The 18,599-nt window shown below is 41.1% G+C and overlaps 1 protein-coding gene across 8 annotated transcripts in view; it reads right to left on the bottom strand.

Moving 5' to 3' along the window:
- Positions 1-18,599, bottom strand: part of LOC127625692 (plasma membrane calcium-transporting ATPase 2) — a 401,637-nt gene that overhangs the window by 95,535 nt on the left and 287,503 nt on the right. For all 8 annotated transcript variants that reach the window (XM_052101030.1, XM_052101033.1, XM_052101034.1 and 5 more), the window contains one exon: positions 146-387. In XM_052101030.1, coding sequence (XP_051956990.1) covers positions 146-387 — 242 coding nt within the window. The remainder of the gene's footprint in view (positions 1-145; positions 388-18,599) is intronic.

Genomic DNA, 18,599 nt, shown 5'->3' with positions numbered 1-18,599 from the left:
CAAAGTAAATAAAAACACATGTACCAATCATTATTGAGTGAGACCCATTGTCCTTCCATTTACTACTGAAACATTAAAATGCTTTGATAATAAAATAGTATATGTAGATATAAACCTTGAAACATCCAAGATCCAAGGCACTCACTTTTTAAGAATAATCTCAGAGGCTCCTTTGCTGTACATTTTGAAACTGCCATCTGGAAGTTTGATGATGGTGCTCATTGACTTCCTAATGGAGTTAAACGTGTACACCTTGTAGAGTTTCTCTTCTGGGATCTGATTTCGAACAGTCTGGTAGTCTCGTTTCAGATCAAGGACCAGTCCCAATAGGCCACACTCGGTTTTGTTGCCCACTTGCTTGGGAAGACCCCCTTCCTTATCTGGAGGCTGAAACAGTAAAAACACAATGCCTTGATTATATACCTGCTGTGTAGCTATAAGCTAAACAGAATACTATTAAAGTGACAAAAATGAAAATTCTCTTGCCATTTAATCACCATGACTTTCTATCTTCTGCAGAACACAAACAAAGATTTTTAGAAGAATATCTCAGCTCTGTTGTCCTTACAATGCAAGTGAATGGTCACCAGACCTTTGAAGCACCAAAAATCACATAAGGACTACATAAACACAATCCATGAGACTCCAGTGGTTTAATCCATATCTTTAGAAGTGATATGATTTTTACCATAAATATAGAATTTCAATTTTAATATGTGAAAGTGGATATTTATAGTAAAAGTGAAAGTGAAGATTTATGATAAAAAGGCCTTTACCAGATTGACTATTGATCTGTTTCTAATCCACACCTATTATATTACTTCTGAAGATATGTATTACAACACTGGAGTGTTATGGATTAATTTCATGTGAATTGTATGTGATTTTTGGAGCTTCAATACTCTGGCCACCATTCACTTGCATTGTCAGGACCAACAGAGCTGATATATTCTTTGTTTGTGATCTGCAGAAGAAAGAAAGTCATACAAATCTGTGATGGCATGAGGGTGGGTAAATGATGAGAGAGTTTTCATTTTTGGGGTGAAAAGTATGTAAACCTTTATGGTTTACAATTGTTAAAGTCAGCTCACATGACTGACATCCATTGCAACCATAGCTCGGTAAACAGCATGGCGAGCTATGCTGCATTAAACATTATAACATTAAGTTAACACCTTTTGATAAGTTAGAAGTTTTGATGAATGAAGTGTATTTTTAATTCAATACAAATATTATCAACATGTTGGTCACCTAATAAAAAGAGAACAGATTAATTTTGATGCATATCATGTCATTGTGCATTTGCATAAAGATGAGCATGTAAATTGTAGCTGTCGCTGAAGTTGCCTAAAATTGCCAACTCTCATTGAAAATGAATGAATTCAGGTTCTCTGTCACAGCAAATCATTGTCAGTGTGACCCTTAAATGCCCTTCTCCTTTTAACTGATACATACACTATATGGGAAAAAGTATTTGGACACTAGAACATCACACCCAAATGTGCTTGTTAAAATGTAATTGCGATTGAGATAAAAAAAAAAGTTTACTGTACCATGAAAACATACTGTGATTTTCAAAACTTCCTCCTCTGTCCAATAAAAGCATTTCTATCAGAAATGACTCTGGATGATTGGAATTATTACGAATTCAAATTATACTTAAAGACTGTATTGTGATTGGATGAGATGCCTGATTGAATGAAAGGATAAGGTTTCAGAGTCTTCCTGCCAGAACTACCGCATACACTTCCATTTCTATCAGAAAGGACTCTGGATGATTGGAATTATTACGAATGAGGAGAAATGTATAATATTTGGCAGAAGCCCCATCCTATGGTTCAGTGCTAAGATACATGCATTTACCATCAGATCCTGCCAGAGACGATGACGGCAGGGGAGCGGAGCTTAAGAACCTATTTAACATATCCCCGCAAAAGAAAATATAACACCAAATAATTTGACTCAGGACAACACCCAGGTTTTCAGATTGTGAGGCACAAATCTGAAAGAAGAGGAAATATCCATGAATGATGCAAACATAAGCCTGTAAATGACTCTGCGACATACTACTATTTTGCCAAACTCTGCAGAAGAGTAGGCAAGCTTATTAGAATTGTAGAGCCCTTGCTAATGGGTGAGCCTTGTTAAGTATCTTTACAGAGGGGTAAACAATGCTTGTGATTGAGCCCTTGCTTGTCATTGAGCCTTTGCAAAAAGACAGGCATAGTTGTACAGTACCCCTGCAAAAGTGCAAACAACATTTTGCATTTGAGCTCTTGATAAAAGCAATGTCTACTCTCCAATACTCCTGCAAAAGTTCAAACGCTGTTTGCATTTGAGCCCCAAAATTGGGGCAATGTGGTTTGTGCAATACTCCTGCAGGGGGACAAAAGAAGTTTGGGTTTGAGCCATGATATGGGAAACGTTGTTTGTGCAATACCTTTGAAAAAATAACACATTTTGCATTTGAACAACATTTTGCATTTGAGCCTAACATTGGAGGCAAGCATTGTTTGTGCAAAACCCATGCAAAGATAAACAAAGCTTTGACATGTGAAAGGAAATTAATGCTTTCTTTCTAAACTGCATTTGCAGTATTGTGGGACTCTTAGAAGCATGGCCCAAAGGACATGCTGCAGTTGCGGCACCTAGATAGCACATTTGCACTGCTCATTAGATGAATTGAGCCACAAGCAGGAGCATTGTGGTTGTGGTGTTGCAAACACTGCCCGAGGGGGGAATAGAGCAGTGAGCGCAAGGAAGTATGAATGTGTTGAAGGTCAGGGAGACTTGCAGTTGCAAGGTCAAGGCTCCTTTCGGCTGTCTGATCGGATCAAGACGCGTTTGCCCTGAATTAGAGGGAGAAACCTCCGCAGGGCAAAAAGTACAGTCAACAACTCTAGGCAGTTGATGTGCCAGCGCAGCGGGGCCCCTGTCCAACGGTCCTAACCCAATTTGGAGTCGTCTGTGGTGACCAGGACACGTCGGGACACCTGCTGCAAGGGGACTCCTGTCCGTAGAAAGCAGAGGTCTGTCCAGGGTTTGAAAGTTTGGCGGCAGGCGGGGCAGATAAACACACGGTGCGTGCCGCTGCGCCATGCTCGTCTCGGGACTCATATAGCAGTGCGACTGCCGTGGAGGATGCCATATGCCCCAGGAGCCTCTGGAAATGTTTTAAGGGGACCGCAGTTCCCGGCCTGAACGCGGTGAGGCATTTCAGCACTGACTGCGTGCGCTCGTTGGTGAGGCGCACTAACATTGAGACTGAGTCTAACTCCATGCCAAGAAAAGAGATGCTCTGAACCGGGGTGAGCTTGCTCTTTTTCCCAGTTGACCTGAAGCCCTAAACGGCTGAGGCGCCTGAGCACCTGATCCCTGTGGGCGCATAGTAACTCTCGGGAGTGGGCCAGAATGAGCCAATCGTCAAGGTAGTTGAGAATGCGGATGTCTACTTCCCTAATTGGGGCAAGGGCTGCCTCTGCGATCTTCATGAAGACGCGAGGGGACAGGGACATGCCGAAGGGGAGGACTTTGTACTGATATGCCTGGCCGTCGAACATGAACCGTAGAAAGGGTCGATGTCGAGGCAATATTGAGACGTGGAAATATGCCTCCTTCAGGTCTACCGCTGCGAACCAATCTATATGCCGGACGCAAGTTAGAATGTGTCTTTGCATGAGCATTTTGAACGGGAGTTTGTGCAAAGCCCGGTTGAAAACTTGCAAGTCCAAGATCGGTCGTAAGCCACCACCTTTTTTGGGTACGATGAAGGGCTGTAGAAACCCTTCTTCATCTCGGTTGGAGGGACAGGCTCTATCGCGTTCTTGAGTAAGAGAGTCGCGATTTCCGCGTGCAGGGATTTGGCATCTTCGCCATGTACTGCGGTATAGCGGACACCAACAAGGGGGGGGGTAGGCAAACTGAATTGCATACCCGAGCCCAATGGTCCAGGCCAGCCAGCGTGACTGATTGGGAAGAACTAAGGGGAAGATTATTTTGGACGTACCAGGTGGGGCTTTGCAGCAGGGCGGAGTAGGTAATGCAGCGTTGGGAGGCAAAAACTTGTACCGAGGCTCTGGTGCTGAGAGAAGACTCGCAGCACTTACACCCGGCTGGAGGCAGGTTAGTGACTGAGGAGGAGGTCCTACGGGGGCAAGAGGTCTGCGTCCAATGTTCCTGGACTGTTGAGGTGTGGCGGCAGAGTGCCATGAGAATGGCATTTGCGGGCCAGGTGACCCAGAGAAAAAAGGAATGGAGGATGCCCTTGGCGGACAAACGGGGCACGGCCCGCGCTGGAGGTGCGGCAGGGCATGATGTGAGATATGGCCTCCGTCTGCTTTTTCACCGCTGAGAACTGCTGGGCGAAGTCCTCTACAGTGTTGCCGAAAAGGCCGAACTGGGAGAAAGGTGCGTCGAGGAAGCGTGTTTTGTCCACTTCGTGCATCTCGACCATGTTCAGCCACAGATGTCGTTCCTGAACCACGAGAGTGGCCATCGCTTGCCCGAGTGACCGCGCTGTGACCTTCGTGGCCCTGAGGGCGAGGTCAGTTGCTGAGCGCAGTTCCTGCAGCACGTCAGGATAAGGAATACTCAAATGCAGATCTTTGAGAGCCTTGGCCTTCTGGACTTGCAGGAGGGCCATGGCATGCAGGATGGAAGCGACCTTTGGAAGTCAGAGAATACGTCATCCTACAGGCCTTGGAGGGGAGCACAGGGCGACCCCGCTATGTGGCGACGTTCTCAGGGCACAGGTGGATTGCAACCGCTCTGTCAACCTGGGGGACCGCCGTGTACCCGCAGGCCGCTCCGCCGTCGAGGGTAGTGAGAGCGGATGAGCGAGAGGCACGGTGACAGGTGGAGAAAGGTGTTCTCCACAAGCTCATCGTGCACTTCCAGGAAGAAAGGAACCGGGGGGGGTCACACGAGGAACCAATCATACAGCCGCAAAGGCTGTAGAGAGGATGGAGGGTTCCAGACCAGCCCCACGCTAACGACGGCCCGGGCAAGCATGTCGGACATCTGGGCGTCAGCCTCAGACTGGGCGTGCTGGCCCGAAGGCGGTAGCCCAGTCGAGTCATCCGCGTCAGACGCCGGACCTGCACCTGCTGGTCTCTTTTCACATCATATTTTTTGGGACCGAACCACAGTCCAATTACATCATCAATGTCAGTACAAGCGGCAGCTGTTTACTACTGTAACTTGGCAACTTAACTCAAAAAGGCATCAGCTTTGCTGTCTTATTTAAGTATTCATCTCCACCAAAACTTTACATGCACAAAACAACAATATTAGCGTTTGTCTGCCATGAGCCAGCGGATGCATTGCAAGATTGAGGAATGTGAGCTGCTCTCTGAAGATGATTTATTTGGACATAAGATGAGAAATTCATTAAACCATAATAACTGCGATCGGGAGCCTGCAAAGACATGAATTATACGTCATCAATAAGGGTACACTTCCGCGATTTGGTATGATTGCATTCATATTAGCAGTGAACCGCACTGGAGTTCACATGAACTGTACCCCAGACCACCTTTTCACATGGACTCGGGAGCGGTTCCGGGGTGCGCACCCGAATTCGTAAAACAGCGTTCACACCACCCCCACGAACCGAACTTTGACCTAATTATTACTCAGGTGCACACCAAAAGTGCTAGTGTGAAAGCACCCTAAGAGAGATAGTGAGATCGGCAGATATCTTAACTTAATGGATGTAATCAGACACTGTACAATAATAACTTATGCATAATCACATGAATTTACCCATTTATTAAAATTAAGCTATAATCAGGGTTGAGAGGGTTACTTTTGAAATGTGTTCCACTACAGATTACAGAATACATGCTGTAAAATGTAATTTGTAACTAATTATTTTAGATTACTCGAGGTCAGTAACATATTCTAAATACTTTGGATTACTTCTTCAGCACTGGTAGATTATTTCACTTGTTTTGACTATAAAAACTCTGCCAGTACAGTTAGACAAAATATACATGTTAAAAATACATTCTGTGAAAAAACTTAATATCTCATGCAGTGTTGTTTCTACTTTGATATTTTTACAAAAATTATTATCAAGAATACGATTTTTGCCCTAGTATCAAAGGTCTTACTAGAAAAAAGAAATTATGATCCAATGTGAATTTTCTTGATAAAAAAACATGATCGTGTCTGTTAACATGTGCATGTAAAATGGCTAGAAATAGCATTTTATCTTAGCGTAAAGCTGACAATTTACACAAGGTTTATTTCTATTTCTTCTGAACCAAACTTACTTCAAACTTACTTCTATATCTGCTCGTTTGAATGTAACACATCATAACAAAGTGTTTCGGCACTGTTCAAATGCACTTTGGATCACATCATTTATAGGTATAAATGTTTTCAATCAGAAAGGACTAAATATGAAATGAAACAAATGACAATAAAATGCAAAGATATTTTTTCAGTAATCAAAATACTTTTTGAATGTAACTGTACACTAATTAGCAATAATTCAAATTGTAACTGTAGTGAAATACAGTTGCTTATAGTTTGTATTTTAAATATGTAATCCCGTTACATGTATTCCGTTACTCCCCAACCCTGGCTATAATACACCTTGTAATATACTTCTGCACATTTCTTTTTTATCTTTTTTTCTCAACATTTCTCCCCTTTTCTCTCCCAATTTGGAATGCCCAATTCCCAATTTGCTCCAAGACCTTGTGGTGGTGTAGTGACACGCCTCAATCCGGGTGGCAGAAGACAAATCTCTGTTATCTTCTGTAATCTTATCACGTGGCTTGTTGAGAGCTATTCTCAGTGAAATCCATGAACAACTTATCACGTGCCCCACCTAGAGCGAGATCCACATAATGGCGACCACGAGGAGGTTAACCCAATGTGACTCTACCCACCCTAGCAACCGGGCCAATTGGTTGCTTAGGAACCCTGACTGGAGTCACTCAGCACACCCTAGATTTTAACTTGCGACTCCAGGTGTGGTAGTCAGGGTCTTTACTTGATGAGCTACCCAGGCCCCCTTACTTCTGCACATATCTAATGTCAAAGAGATAAATAAATCAACAACTGTCCACATTTACATGTCAATGGAGCTATTGGGTGATAAGGAACTATTTTAACTCTTAGCATTAGAAAAAATGGGGGTCTTGAAGAACAATGTATTGTTGTTTTTGGGTGCATTTTTTGTTATTTTATTGTTATATTATTAGTCGACCTCAGGTTAGTTTTTGTTAAAATAAAAATATGTCTAATATGAACCCATTAAAGGATTACTGAATGTAAATTTGGTCATCATTTACTCACTTTCATGTCATTCAAAACCTGTATGACTTTCTGTCTTCTATTGAACACAAAAAGCACAAAATTACAATGAACATAGACTGGAGCTTTCAAGCTTCAGAAAGGACGCAAAAGCACGAGAACAGATCTGCCCTAAGGCAAAAGACCTTAACTCGCTAGAGTGTGGAACTGAGAAAAAATGTATAATAGGTAGGACACTGGAAATCTGACAATTAGATGTTTTAGTAATTAAATTTATCTACATAAAAAAAATATTGAGCTCAAACTTGACTTTTGACCCCTATTTTGAAGTTACTGTACTCTTCCTTTGTATTGTCAGCAAAAAGTGAGAAGTCACTCCAAGGCAAATTATCAATATTTGGTGTCTGATCACATTTACACAATCATTATAGTAACACCTGTGTAAAATCTAGTGCTCATATTGCATTTATTTTGGATGATTTACAATTACTTATAGCCATGAGTAAACATAATAATTTAATTAATAATGGAATGCAAAGATATAACAAATCATGCACAAATTTAAAATGCATGAGATTAGAATAAGAGATAATAAATCCTGTACAAGTAAGTGAACTTGGAATGCTGTTAATTTCTTGTTATTTTAATTTCATGATGTTCTTACTCGTATATATAAAAAACTTGCCTCTGGGCATTTACATTGAACATACCTTAACATACATTGATCGCCTCAGCACATTACCGTATGAATAGTGCCCTCTCCGTGTGTGTGAGCCAGGAGAAACTGTACATCAATTTGTTTCATATAGATTACATTGCAGAAGAATATTTGTTTTAAATTGGATTTGTTTAATTTAAAAGTAGACATTTTAAGCTTTCTTTAGACATATGTTTCATGTTTGTGTGATAATTATTAGGGAAGTTTCAGATAATTTTTTTGACGTGTTTCAGAAAAATGCTCCCGGAGACGGTTAAAGCGCACCCTGTTTATTTTCTTTATTTTACAAAAGCACAAGGTTTTGTTGTTATTGTGAGTGTGCACAAAGTATTTTAAGATATTTCCGCTGTTATGAGGAAAAAATCCTGCAGGACTCAACCCTAGAGGGTTAAACGTGATAGTAAAAATATTTGTTTACTACACTTTTATTTAGGTATTTTGTGTGTCAGATTGCTTCAATGACAGATGTATGACAGTTCACAGGCTACACCGTAATTTAAACGCGGCAAATGTTTATGTAAAAACAAAGGCAAGAGTTCCATAACTCCATGTCAGCACAGTAACTTCATTTTGACACACGGCTAAGGCAGAGTATCCTAACTCAATTTGAGCATTCCAAAACAAAGGCAAAGAGCGTTAATTGGAGTTACGGGGTTCTGCCTTGGTTTCTCCTGGGCTTTTGGAAGTTACTGTTAAGGCAACCCATTAATTTCTCGATAAAACGACGAAATTGACACAAGATACTTATCCACATGACAAAGGAGGTCTTGAAAGTCTCAAAAATACAAATAACTCATTTTCGACCAAAAACGAAGTTATGGTCTTTTGCCTTTGCACGGCAGAGTTGTCCCTTTGACGTGTGTCATATATTAAAGCCATACAAAAGACCTACATTTCAATTTAACTCTCACACAAAGCAATTGTATGGCTTTAGAATCCTTGAAATATAGTGCATGAATTGAATGGACTAATTTTTGTGATACTTTATGATATTTTAAACTTTATTTTTTATGTGCTCACCTAAATCATCCAGGACTGTATGAAGAGGAACTGCTCATGCATTTGATGTGGATTTCATGGCACCCGTTAGAGAGGTGCTGGCACATAATGCTCCCCTGAACAGCTGTCTTCTCCCTGGTCAGCACGCACTCCTACGAACCATGGCATATGGCAAAGCATGCACTGGCAGAATTACTTCCTCTTTATGCCCCTTTTCTGTATCTCCACTCAACATGGTCCCTTGTTCTTTTCTCCTTTTCACCACAGGGCCCACGGACTACCCTTTGTGTCCCCTACAAGGTCATTTTCATAGTACCTCTTTTATTTCACACCATTGCCTATGCTGACAATGGCAGCCCCGCCTCAGGCAATGAGGTGAGTGCTTTTGTCAAAGCTGATTGGCTTAAATGAATGATTGGCAGCTCAAGGTATCACCCAGAGAATTAGGCAAAGGCCCTGATCCCCATGGAGTGGCTGAAGCAGGAAAAATTACTTTGCCCAAAATGAGTCACACCTCATTAAAATACAAGATAGCAAGATATTTCACCTTGTCATGGGAGCAGTGAAAATTTGGTCCCAGAATAGCATTTAGTATAACAAAAATCCTTACAATACAGTATTCTTTTGAACATATGTCTGGTGCCAAAGTCTACTCAATTCATTCTCAGGCAAAAATCTTTTACAATAAAACTTTTACAATTCGCAATGTCCATAGATAAAAATTAGATGGGTCAAGGCAAACGTTGATGTTGGCTTGAAAAAATTCTGGAATGAAAGTTGAAAGAAGTTGAAAAGATTGAGGTTTTGATTTCTGAGATGAGTCGCTTCAATCTATTGAAGGCTTGGTTAACTCTGCTGGTCCACACAAACGGTTTGGCCGACTTCTTAGTCAGTGCGGAGGGAGGCTATTCAACAAAAGTTGAAAAGATTGAGGTTTGAAAGCCTAACAGATCTTACAGTAAAATAAACAGCCAGCTAGTCAGATAGAATGTCAGACAGACTGCCAGATAGCCACATAATTCAAATCAGTAGTAAAATCTGACAACAGTGGTATCATAAAATTGCAGATCTTTACCTCAGATCATTCTAAAAAAGCTATAAGTCTGTTTGTTCCCTGCCTTTGTGCCTCCTGTGACCAGTTCTCAAGCTAAGTTGGTTCTTTATTATACCCTTTGACCCTAAAGTCTATTTTGTTTCTCTGTTTTGTGGAAGCTCGGCTTTCCTTGTTTATTTGTACTTTGCATTTTTTCTTCAAGTAAAGATTATACTCTATTGGGGATTTAGCTCAGTGGTAAACACCTTACACCTGGGCACTACAGACCTGGGTTCGATCGTTGCCAAAGGTAGCCTCGTTATAGCAAGACTGAATCATGGAAATGAACCCAGCGGAAGGGTTCTCATCACACTTAAACGTAGAGCGGATTCTGTCAGCACTTTCGGATCAAGCTGCACCCATTCAGTGGCATGACCAGGCTTTGTCAGAGGTCCTTCACCTTCTGAGTCACCAGTCTCAAGCCTCCTCATCCCGAGCCCCACCTCCTGACCTTCCACCCAGATCTATGTTTGCTTTACAATCAGAGCCCAGACTACCAGCCCATGAATGATTTGATGGCAGTCCTGAGAGTTGTAGAGGATTCATTACCCAGTGTACCCTGGCCTTCCAGCTCCAGCCCAGTAGCTTACCCGCTGAAAGTAGTAAAGTGGCTTACATCATTACCCTTCTCACAGGCAAGGCATTGGACTGGGCCTCAGCCTTGTGGCACCAGAATTTTCCGCTTACAGCCAACAGGACTTCATTTCTGAGATGAAGAGAGTTTTCCACCATCCAGCTAGTAAGGGAGATGTGGATCAATGCTTGCTTCATCTCTCTCAAGATACCCGGAGTGCAGCAGAGATTGCTATTGAGTTTTGCACTCTCGCCACAGAGAGTGGATGAGATAAACGAGCCCTGAGGGCTACCTTTCACCACGCTTTGTCTCCTGAGCTCAAGGACAAGTTAGCGTTAGACCTCCAAGAAGTCCTCAGTAAAGACAGAGCTGCCTCACTGCCCCCTTATAGATCTTATGATTGCACTATTGAACTGGCTCCTGGTTCCTACCCACCTCATGGAAGGCCCTACTCTCTCTCTGGTCCTGAAAGATTAGCCATGGACAAATACCTCAAAGAAGCTCTGGACAGTGGATTCATTTGGCCTTCCATCTCACCTGCAGGAGCCGGTTTTTACTTTGTTGAAAAGGATGGCAGCCTCCAACCCGGCATAGACTACCAAGGTTTAAACCGTATTACCATCAAGAAATGGTACCCTCTTCCCCTTATGATCACAGCTTTTGAGGTCCTGCAGGATGCCACCATCTTTACAAAACTAGACCTTCGTAATGCAAATCTAGATAGAATCAGTGAGGGAGACGAGTGGAAGACTGCATTCAATACCCGATGGGCCACTACGAAAACCCGGTAATGCCATTCAGCCTGGTAAACATCCCTGCCATCTTCCAGGCATTTAATTTGTTTGTTTATCTGAATGCCATACTCATTCTCCCGCAACTACCAAGAACATGAAGCATAATCTCTTTGTGAAGCTGGAGAAGAGTGAGTTTCATGTTCCAGCAGTCTAATTCCTCGACTTCTTTTTGTCCAAGGGCAGCATCCAGATGGATCCTGGCAAGATTCGGGCAGTCTTGGATTGGCCCTGTCCAACTTCGGTGAAGCAGGTACAGCACTTTCTAGACTTTTGTTGAATAGCCTCCCTCCGCACTGACTAAGAAGTCGGCCAAACCGTTTGTGTGGACCAGCAGAGCTAACCAAGCCTTCAATAGATTGAAGCGACTCTTCACATCTGCCTCAATAGATGCCCTATGTGTTGGAGGTGGATGCCTCAGATGTGGGGGTAGGAGCTGTCCTGTCACAGAGGAGTACGAATGATAACAAGCTTCAACCGTGTGCATTCTTCTCTCGTCGGCTTACCCCAACTCAGAGGTATTATGATATTGGGAACAGGGAGCTGCTGGCCATTCAAATGGTGCTGGTAGAGTGGAGGCATTGGTTGGAGGGGGCCAAATACCATTTTCTCATATGTACTGACCACAGAAATCTCACTTACATCTGGGAGGCGAAGAGGTTGAATTCAAGACAAGCCTGTTGGGCCTTCTTTTTTAACCGATTTAAATTCACTCTTTCCTATCGCCCATGTTCCAAGAATCTCAAGCCAGATGCACTCTCGAGACAGTTTGAGCCACCAGAGGGAGCGTCTAGCCAGAACCCATTCTCCCCACTTCAAGGGTGGTGGCCCCCATCCAGTGGAATATTGAGACAGCTGTCAAGAGGGCCCAACTGCAGCAGCCAGGCCCAGGTAATGGCCCTCCTGGGCACCTCTTTGTCCCTTAATGTGGTTTGCAGTGGGCTCCTTCTTCCCTTCCTTCTGGACACCCGGGAACCACTAAAACTTGCAAGCTCATCCTGAGGAAGTTTTGGTGGCCTAAACTGCAGAGGGACATCCGGGGCTTTGTCTCTGCTTGCTCCATTTGTGCCCAGAACAAGGAGCCTACGTCCCAACCTCAAGGCCTGCTGCACCCACTACCTATCCCGATATACTTCTGGTCCCACATTTCCTTCGACTTCATCACAGGGTTACCACAGCCTCAAGAAAATAAGGCAATTCTGGTAGTGGTGGATAGATTTTCAAAGACAAAGTCTTATCTTATCTTTGCCCAAGCTTCCCACAGCAAACCAAACAGCAGAACTGTTGATGAGGCATGTGTTTAGGATCCATGGCTTCCCGCAGGATATTGTTTCCGACAGGGAACAACAGTTCACCTCCTGGTTCTGGAAGTCGTTTGGCCGGCTCATCGGATCTTCCGGCTTCCATCCCCAGTCCAACGGCCAGACAGAGAGAGTAAATCAAGACATTGAAAGCACACTAAGATGCCTGGTCAACGACAATCAATCAACATGGAGCTCTCAATTCATCTGGGCTGAATTTGCACATAACACAATTTACCGTTCTCCCCCAAACATGTCTCCTTTTGAATGTCAGTATGGTTATCCCCTTCCTCTGTTTCCCGGACAGGAGCCAGAGGTTGAAGTCCCTGCTGCTACACAGCTGGTCCGCTGGTGTTGACATTCCTGGCAAAGAGCACGTGTTGCTTTTATTGATGTACTGACAACAACCGAGGCAGGCTAACCAACGCGGAGAGTGGGACCCATGCTTCACCCAGGGCAAAGAGTATGGCTGTCAACCTGAGATTTCCTCTGTGGGTGGAATCCCTACACCTTACACCTGGGTGCTGCAGACCTGGGTTCGATCCCCGCCAAAGGCAGCCTCATTATAAATTTGGCTGGTGAATTTTGTGGTGTCATACGCCACTTTGGCCAGTGCTTTTTTTGTCAGTTTGTGTCAGCTCGTAAAATAATGTAACATGTTCCAATTGTCATCAAAGGAGATCTGTAAATCTTCAGTCAGAAAGGTTGCAGGTCTTTACATGGAACGACTCTCATTACCTAGAACTGCTGCTCATAGAAAATCATAGTAAGCAGTAGAGATAACACACTCTGTGTTGTGTTGATGCCGGCTGCTCTTACAAGCTCCTTACTCACACTTGCACGCTCTGTTTGTTGCAGATGACCGTGACCAGAGCACTAATTCACTTCATACAGACAACATATTAATTTTATTAAATAGCAGCCATTTGCAGTTTAATAATCACTTTGAGTCACATTGTGACCGGCTTTTCTGGAGGTGAAAACTTCAGTTAAAACACCCAAAAACGGAAAGGGCTTTAAAATAAAAGCTTGATTTAAATGGAAAAAGTAGGCTACCACAGAAATATATCACTACTGTATAATTGAGTAATATTCACTGTAATACTACTATTATTATTCTTAATAATAATAATAATAAATGAATAGTAATTGTATAATATTTAAGCAATATCTCACATCTGTGTTTTTCTGTTATGCAGCACTTTATTTGACAAAAATAACTCCAATGTTGTATTTTGGATTGTGCTGTGAGGTTCTGAATAAAACCACCTCATTTGATAAAAGTAATACAATATTATTTTGAAAATTAATTGTTCTACGTATATTTTATTAACGTTTTAATTATATTCATATATTTAGAAGCAATCTTGATGATAACATTTAAATAAACTGTTGATATGAATTTCAGAAAAAAATAAATAAAACAAAAGAACAGGTATCAGTATCGATGAGCACTGAAAAGGAGGACATCCCTAGTTAGCAGTAATTCGAAGAGCCGGCTCTTTTTTCTGAATCAAAAAGACTTATGAATCAGTTGGAGCTGACTGAATTAATTGATTCACTCCAAATAAACCCAGAACTGTTACTGTGTTATGTGTACTTAAGGCTCATGTGTCACATGAGAGTTACTTACTGGTCATTCATATGACAACATGTAGTTTATAATACAAATTTAGTTTTGTTGTATTAAGTCAAAGTTGAATAATCTGAAAAATAATTCTAAATGGACTATCTGGCAATTCAATATTATATTTAACAATATATAAAAAAAGCAGTTAACTTTTAAACACGCTTACATAATTTTTTATTTGTCTCTCATGTCTGTAAAATCCACTTGTAAAATGCTAATAAAAATAATAATAATTTTTTTTTTTTAAATGACCAGTAAATCTGGTAGCTGGTAGCCTAAATCTTTTCGTCTACCAGCCACCTTGGCTGGAGGGCTAAACAATGAATTTCAAACCCTGTGTTGGTCCATACAAAGCACATAAAGGTGACATAAAAGTAATCCATAAGACTCCAGTTGTAAAATCCATACCTTCAGAAGCAATATGATAGGTGTGGGTGAGAAAAAGATACATTTAATTTTTTACTATAATTTCTCCTCCCTGCCCAGTAGGTGACAATATGCAAAAAGAATGTGAATTGACAAAACAAAAGAAGAATGTGAAAGTGGAGATTTATTGTAAAAAATATACTTTTTGCTGTTTCTCACCCACACCAATCATATCGCTACTGAAGATATGGATTTTATCGCTGGAGTCATATGGATTCATTTTATGCTGCCTTTATGTGCTTTTTGGACGTTAAAATTTCTGGCCACCATTCACTTGCATTGTATGGACCTACAGAGCTGAGATATTTTCAACAGAAGAAAGTCATACATGGAACATCTGAGATGGCATGAGGGTGAGTAAATGATGAGAGAATTTTCATTTTTGGGTGAACTAGTCCTTTAAACCAATAACATTAAACCAAAATATTTTGAAACATGTCATGGGCTATTCATTTTCTTTTTTTAATATTCACTACAATTTCTGATTTATTACAGTATATGAATTCCACATTTACTGTAACAGGGTTGAAATAATATAGCATTTTATCATTAGGCTTAGGGTTACTTACTGTTAGTGCAATCTGAATATGGCAGTACTTTAACCATAATGGAGCAAGGTAAATGCAAACATTTCATCAAGCATTTTAATCAAATTATACTGGTTCTTTTCACAGAGTCATACATAATTTGAATGACTGAAGCCCTGAATGCCTGTGTGAACTCACTGAATACAACACAAGAAGATTTTGACCACTTTATTACACATTATGGAACTGATCCCAGATTCTCCAGCAAAAGAATGAATAAAACACATCCACAATATAGAAATCACTAACCGACACTTTGATAGCTGCAGTAAACAGAAAAAAGGAGGGATGAAAGCATCAGCCTTTCGGTGTAACTAATTAAAGACCTGGAGTTCAATCCTGTCTGAAAGACACACACACACACACACACACACACACACACACACACACACACACACACACACACACCCTCCACATGCATACATGTAACCTCCAATCAAGAATTGATGGGAGCCTGGGAACATGACATCAGTGTTCGACCTGACCCCTCCGATCAGAGGGCCAGGAGATCTGACAGAACAGGTGGTAGAAGCAACCTGAGATCAGTAAGACAGGAAATCTCCACAGAGCTCAGAATACCAACTGCAGTATCAGTGTACATGCCAGCTGCATCACTTGTACCTTTGTATCACTCCAATTTTAGAATACCACTAATTCTTCCGTGATGGCACATAGACCAATCATAAAATGCTGTAGTATTATACATGCAGAAGAATTGAAACGACATGGTTTGAATCTAGGGATTTTAACCTTTGCAATCCTGGAATTCTTCACCGTCATGGGTCACACAGAGTTAAAGCCAGTGGTGTAGTGGTGCCTGGAGAAGTGGGTATACTCGTAATTTATGCACCCCATTTTTTTTAAAGCGGCACAGCAAAGGATGAATGCCCTGTGTAATAAATAGTGACATGTAAGACTAGTCTTGCATATTTAGTTCACCAAAAAATGGGCCAATAGTATTTGCACCCTGTCACCTAACTTCTGCTGCTTGACTTCACGGAGTAAGGATCATTATGAAATTAATATTAGCCACAGAAGAGGTGGAGATTTTGCAATCAATACTGGTCCAAAGACAATAGGAAGAGACAATTACATAATGATGAATTTTGCATGAACTATTCCTTATTCCTTAGTCCAACCACACATGAAAATTGGACTAATATTCTCTAACATTGCAGGTAGACTACGGCAGTCCTTACTGGGTCAAGTCAAGTCGACCTTTATTTATAGAGCACATTTAAAAACAACAGAAGTTGACCCAAAGTGCTTTACAGATCAAACAAACAAAATACATAAAAACAGATGGATTAAAATATAAAAAACATAATAAATAAAAATAGAAACATTTAAATACAACATCATATATTTATCCACTTCAACTTATTCAATTATCTATTCAAAAGCCATAGAGTAAAAATAGGTTTTCAAAGAAGATCTAAAAATTGCTAATGTTGAAGCTGACCTAACATGTAAAGGGAGACTATTCCATAGATAAGGACCTATTACAGAAAAGGGACAGTCACCCTTAGATTTATAACGGCAATGAGGAACATTCAATAGACGTTGATCAGAAGACCTAAGTGCTCTGGTGGGGGAGTAGGGGTGTAGAAGGTCAGTGATATATTGAGGCACAAGACCAGCTAGTGCCTTGTAGACAAAAATCAGAATTTTAAAATCAACCCTGAATTTTACCAGAAGCCAGTGTAGAGATGCTAAAACCGGGGAAATGTTGTCCCTCTTTCTTGACCCTGTTAAAAGCCTTAGCTGCTGCGTTTTGAACAAGCTGTAGGCGGGATAACACTGTTTGGGGTATATTTGCATGTATTCACATTCTGGATTTTTTGAGACTATGGGGGGTGGACCTCCAACCCTCTAGGGGGGGTTGGGGGGCATGCTCCCCCATAAGAAATTTTTTTACATTTTAAAGTTAAATACTTCCATCTGGTGCACTTTGAGAGCAAAATAAAGAGGCTAGTGTTGTGCTCTTGTAAACAGTTTTGTGCTCTTAATGCTGCAGTAGGCAACTTTGAAATAAATTGAATTGAGAAACAGTGCCCCTTATTCTTCCCAACATACATGATGCTCTTCACACCCAGCCAGGGTTTGATTGACAGCTGTTCACAAACAGAGCCAAGGCCTGCCTCGCCAAAAGCAATTGGCTAAAATTTGCTGGATTGACTCTACCTAACCTACAATTTTTACTCAGAGCTAGAGTCTGTGGTGCTATCTAATCTCTCACAGGGCCTCATTTAACAAGACACCATGTTTATATAGAATTTTTTTTTTCAATGAATAAATACTACCTACTGTAACTTTAAAAATGTCATGCTCTAACCATTCTGAAAAGCAAGGTACAAACTAGGGACGTCAGTTTCAGCTTTTTATCTTTTAACGTTACCTCTGACTGCTAACGATAGCTAGCTAGTGAAGGCGTAAGCAGTGTAACGCTATGCCAATTAACCTAGTAACGCTAATGTTAATTTATGTTAATCATCGTGATGCTAACTACGGCAGTAATATTATCTCTTTGCTCTTGTACACTGATGATGATAAATTGTGTGTTGAGTAGTGTATAAATGCAGTGGATACATTTAATGTTAGTTAACAACCCTCTACGATCATATTGGAGAAAAAAAATCGTCATTGGATAGTACATTTTTGTAATAAGGAATATTAATACAAAATAATAACCTAATAATGAAAATTAGGGGCTGACAATTAATTGTCAAACAAATAATTGCGATTATGATGATTAATCGCCTGTTTTAGGTGTTTCACTAATATGACGATTAATTACCATACAAACACACTATGACCCAGCCAACCTGTATAGCTATTATATAGTATTGGATTGGATTGTGCAATAGTAAAATATTTCTGCCTTAAATTCTTCCCTTTCACACATTATTTTAAGACACTCTGATTAACTCACAAGCCCTTATTTCTCATGAAGGAAGACTTTGAGATTGTGTTTCTTGCATTTGATCATCTCCACAGAAATAGAGCCGGACATCTCTTCTTTCTTACTGCTGCACTGCGTGAATAATTACATGGCCGTTAATTGAAACTGGAGTGCTTTGCGTTCACAAAAATTTTTCACGCTTGAGAAGTGATTCATCTTCACAACTGAATGACACAAGTGCTTTTTCCTGCACTCATCAGACATCATGCAGTGAAAGACGAGGCTGAATCCAGCTTCAACTGTTTGTATTCA

Source organism: Xyrauchen texanus, chromosome 32 (genome assembly GCF_025860055.1).
Source record: "Xyrauchen texanus isolate HMW12.3.18 chromosome 32, RBS_HiC_50CHRs, whole genome shotgun sequence".
Taxonomy (NCBI): domain Eukaryota; kingdom Metazoa; phylum Chordata; class Actinopteri; order Cypriniformes; family Catostomidae; genus Xyrauchen; species Xyrauchen texanus.
The sequence above is the reverse complement of the archived record's forward strand: the minus strand, read 5'-3'. Positions and strand labels throughout refer to the sequence as shown.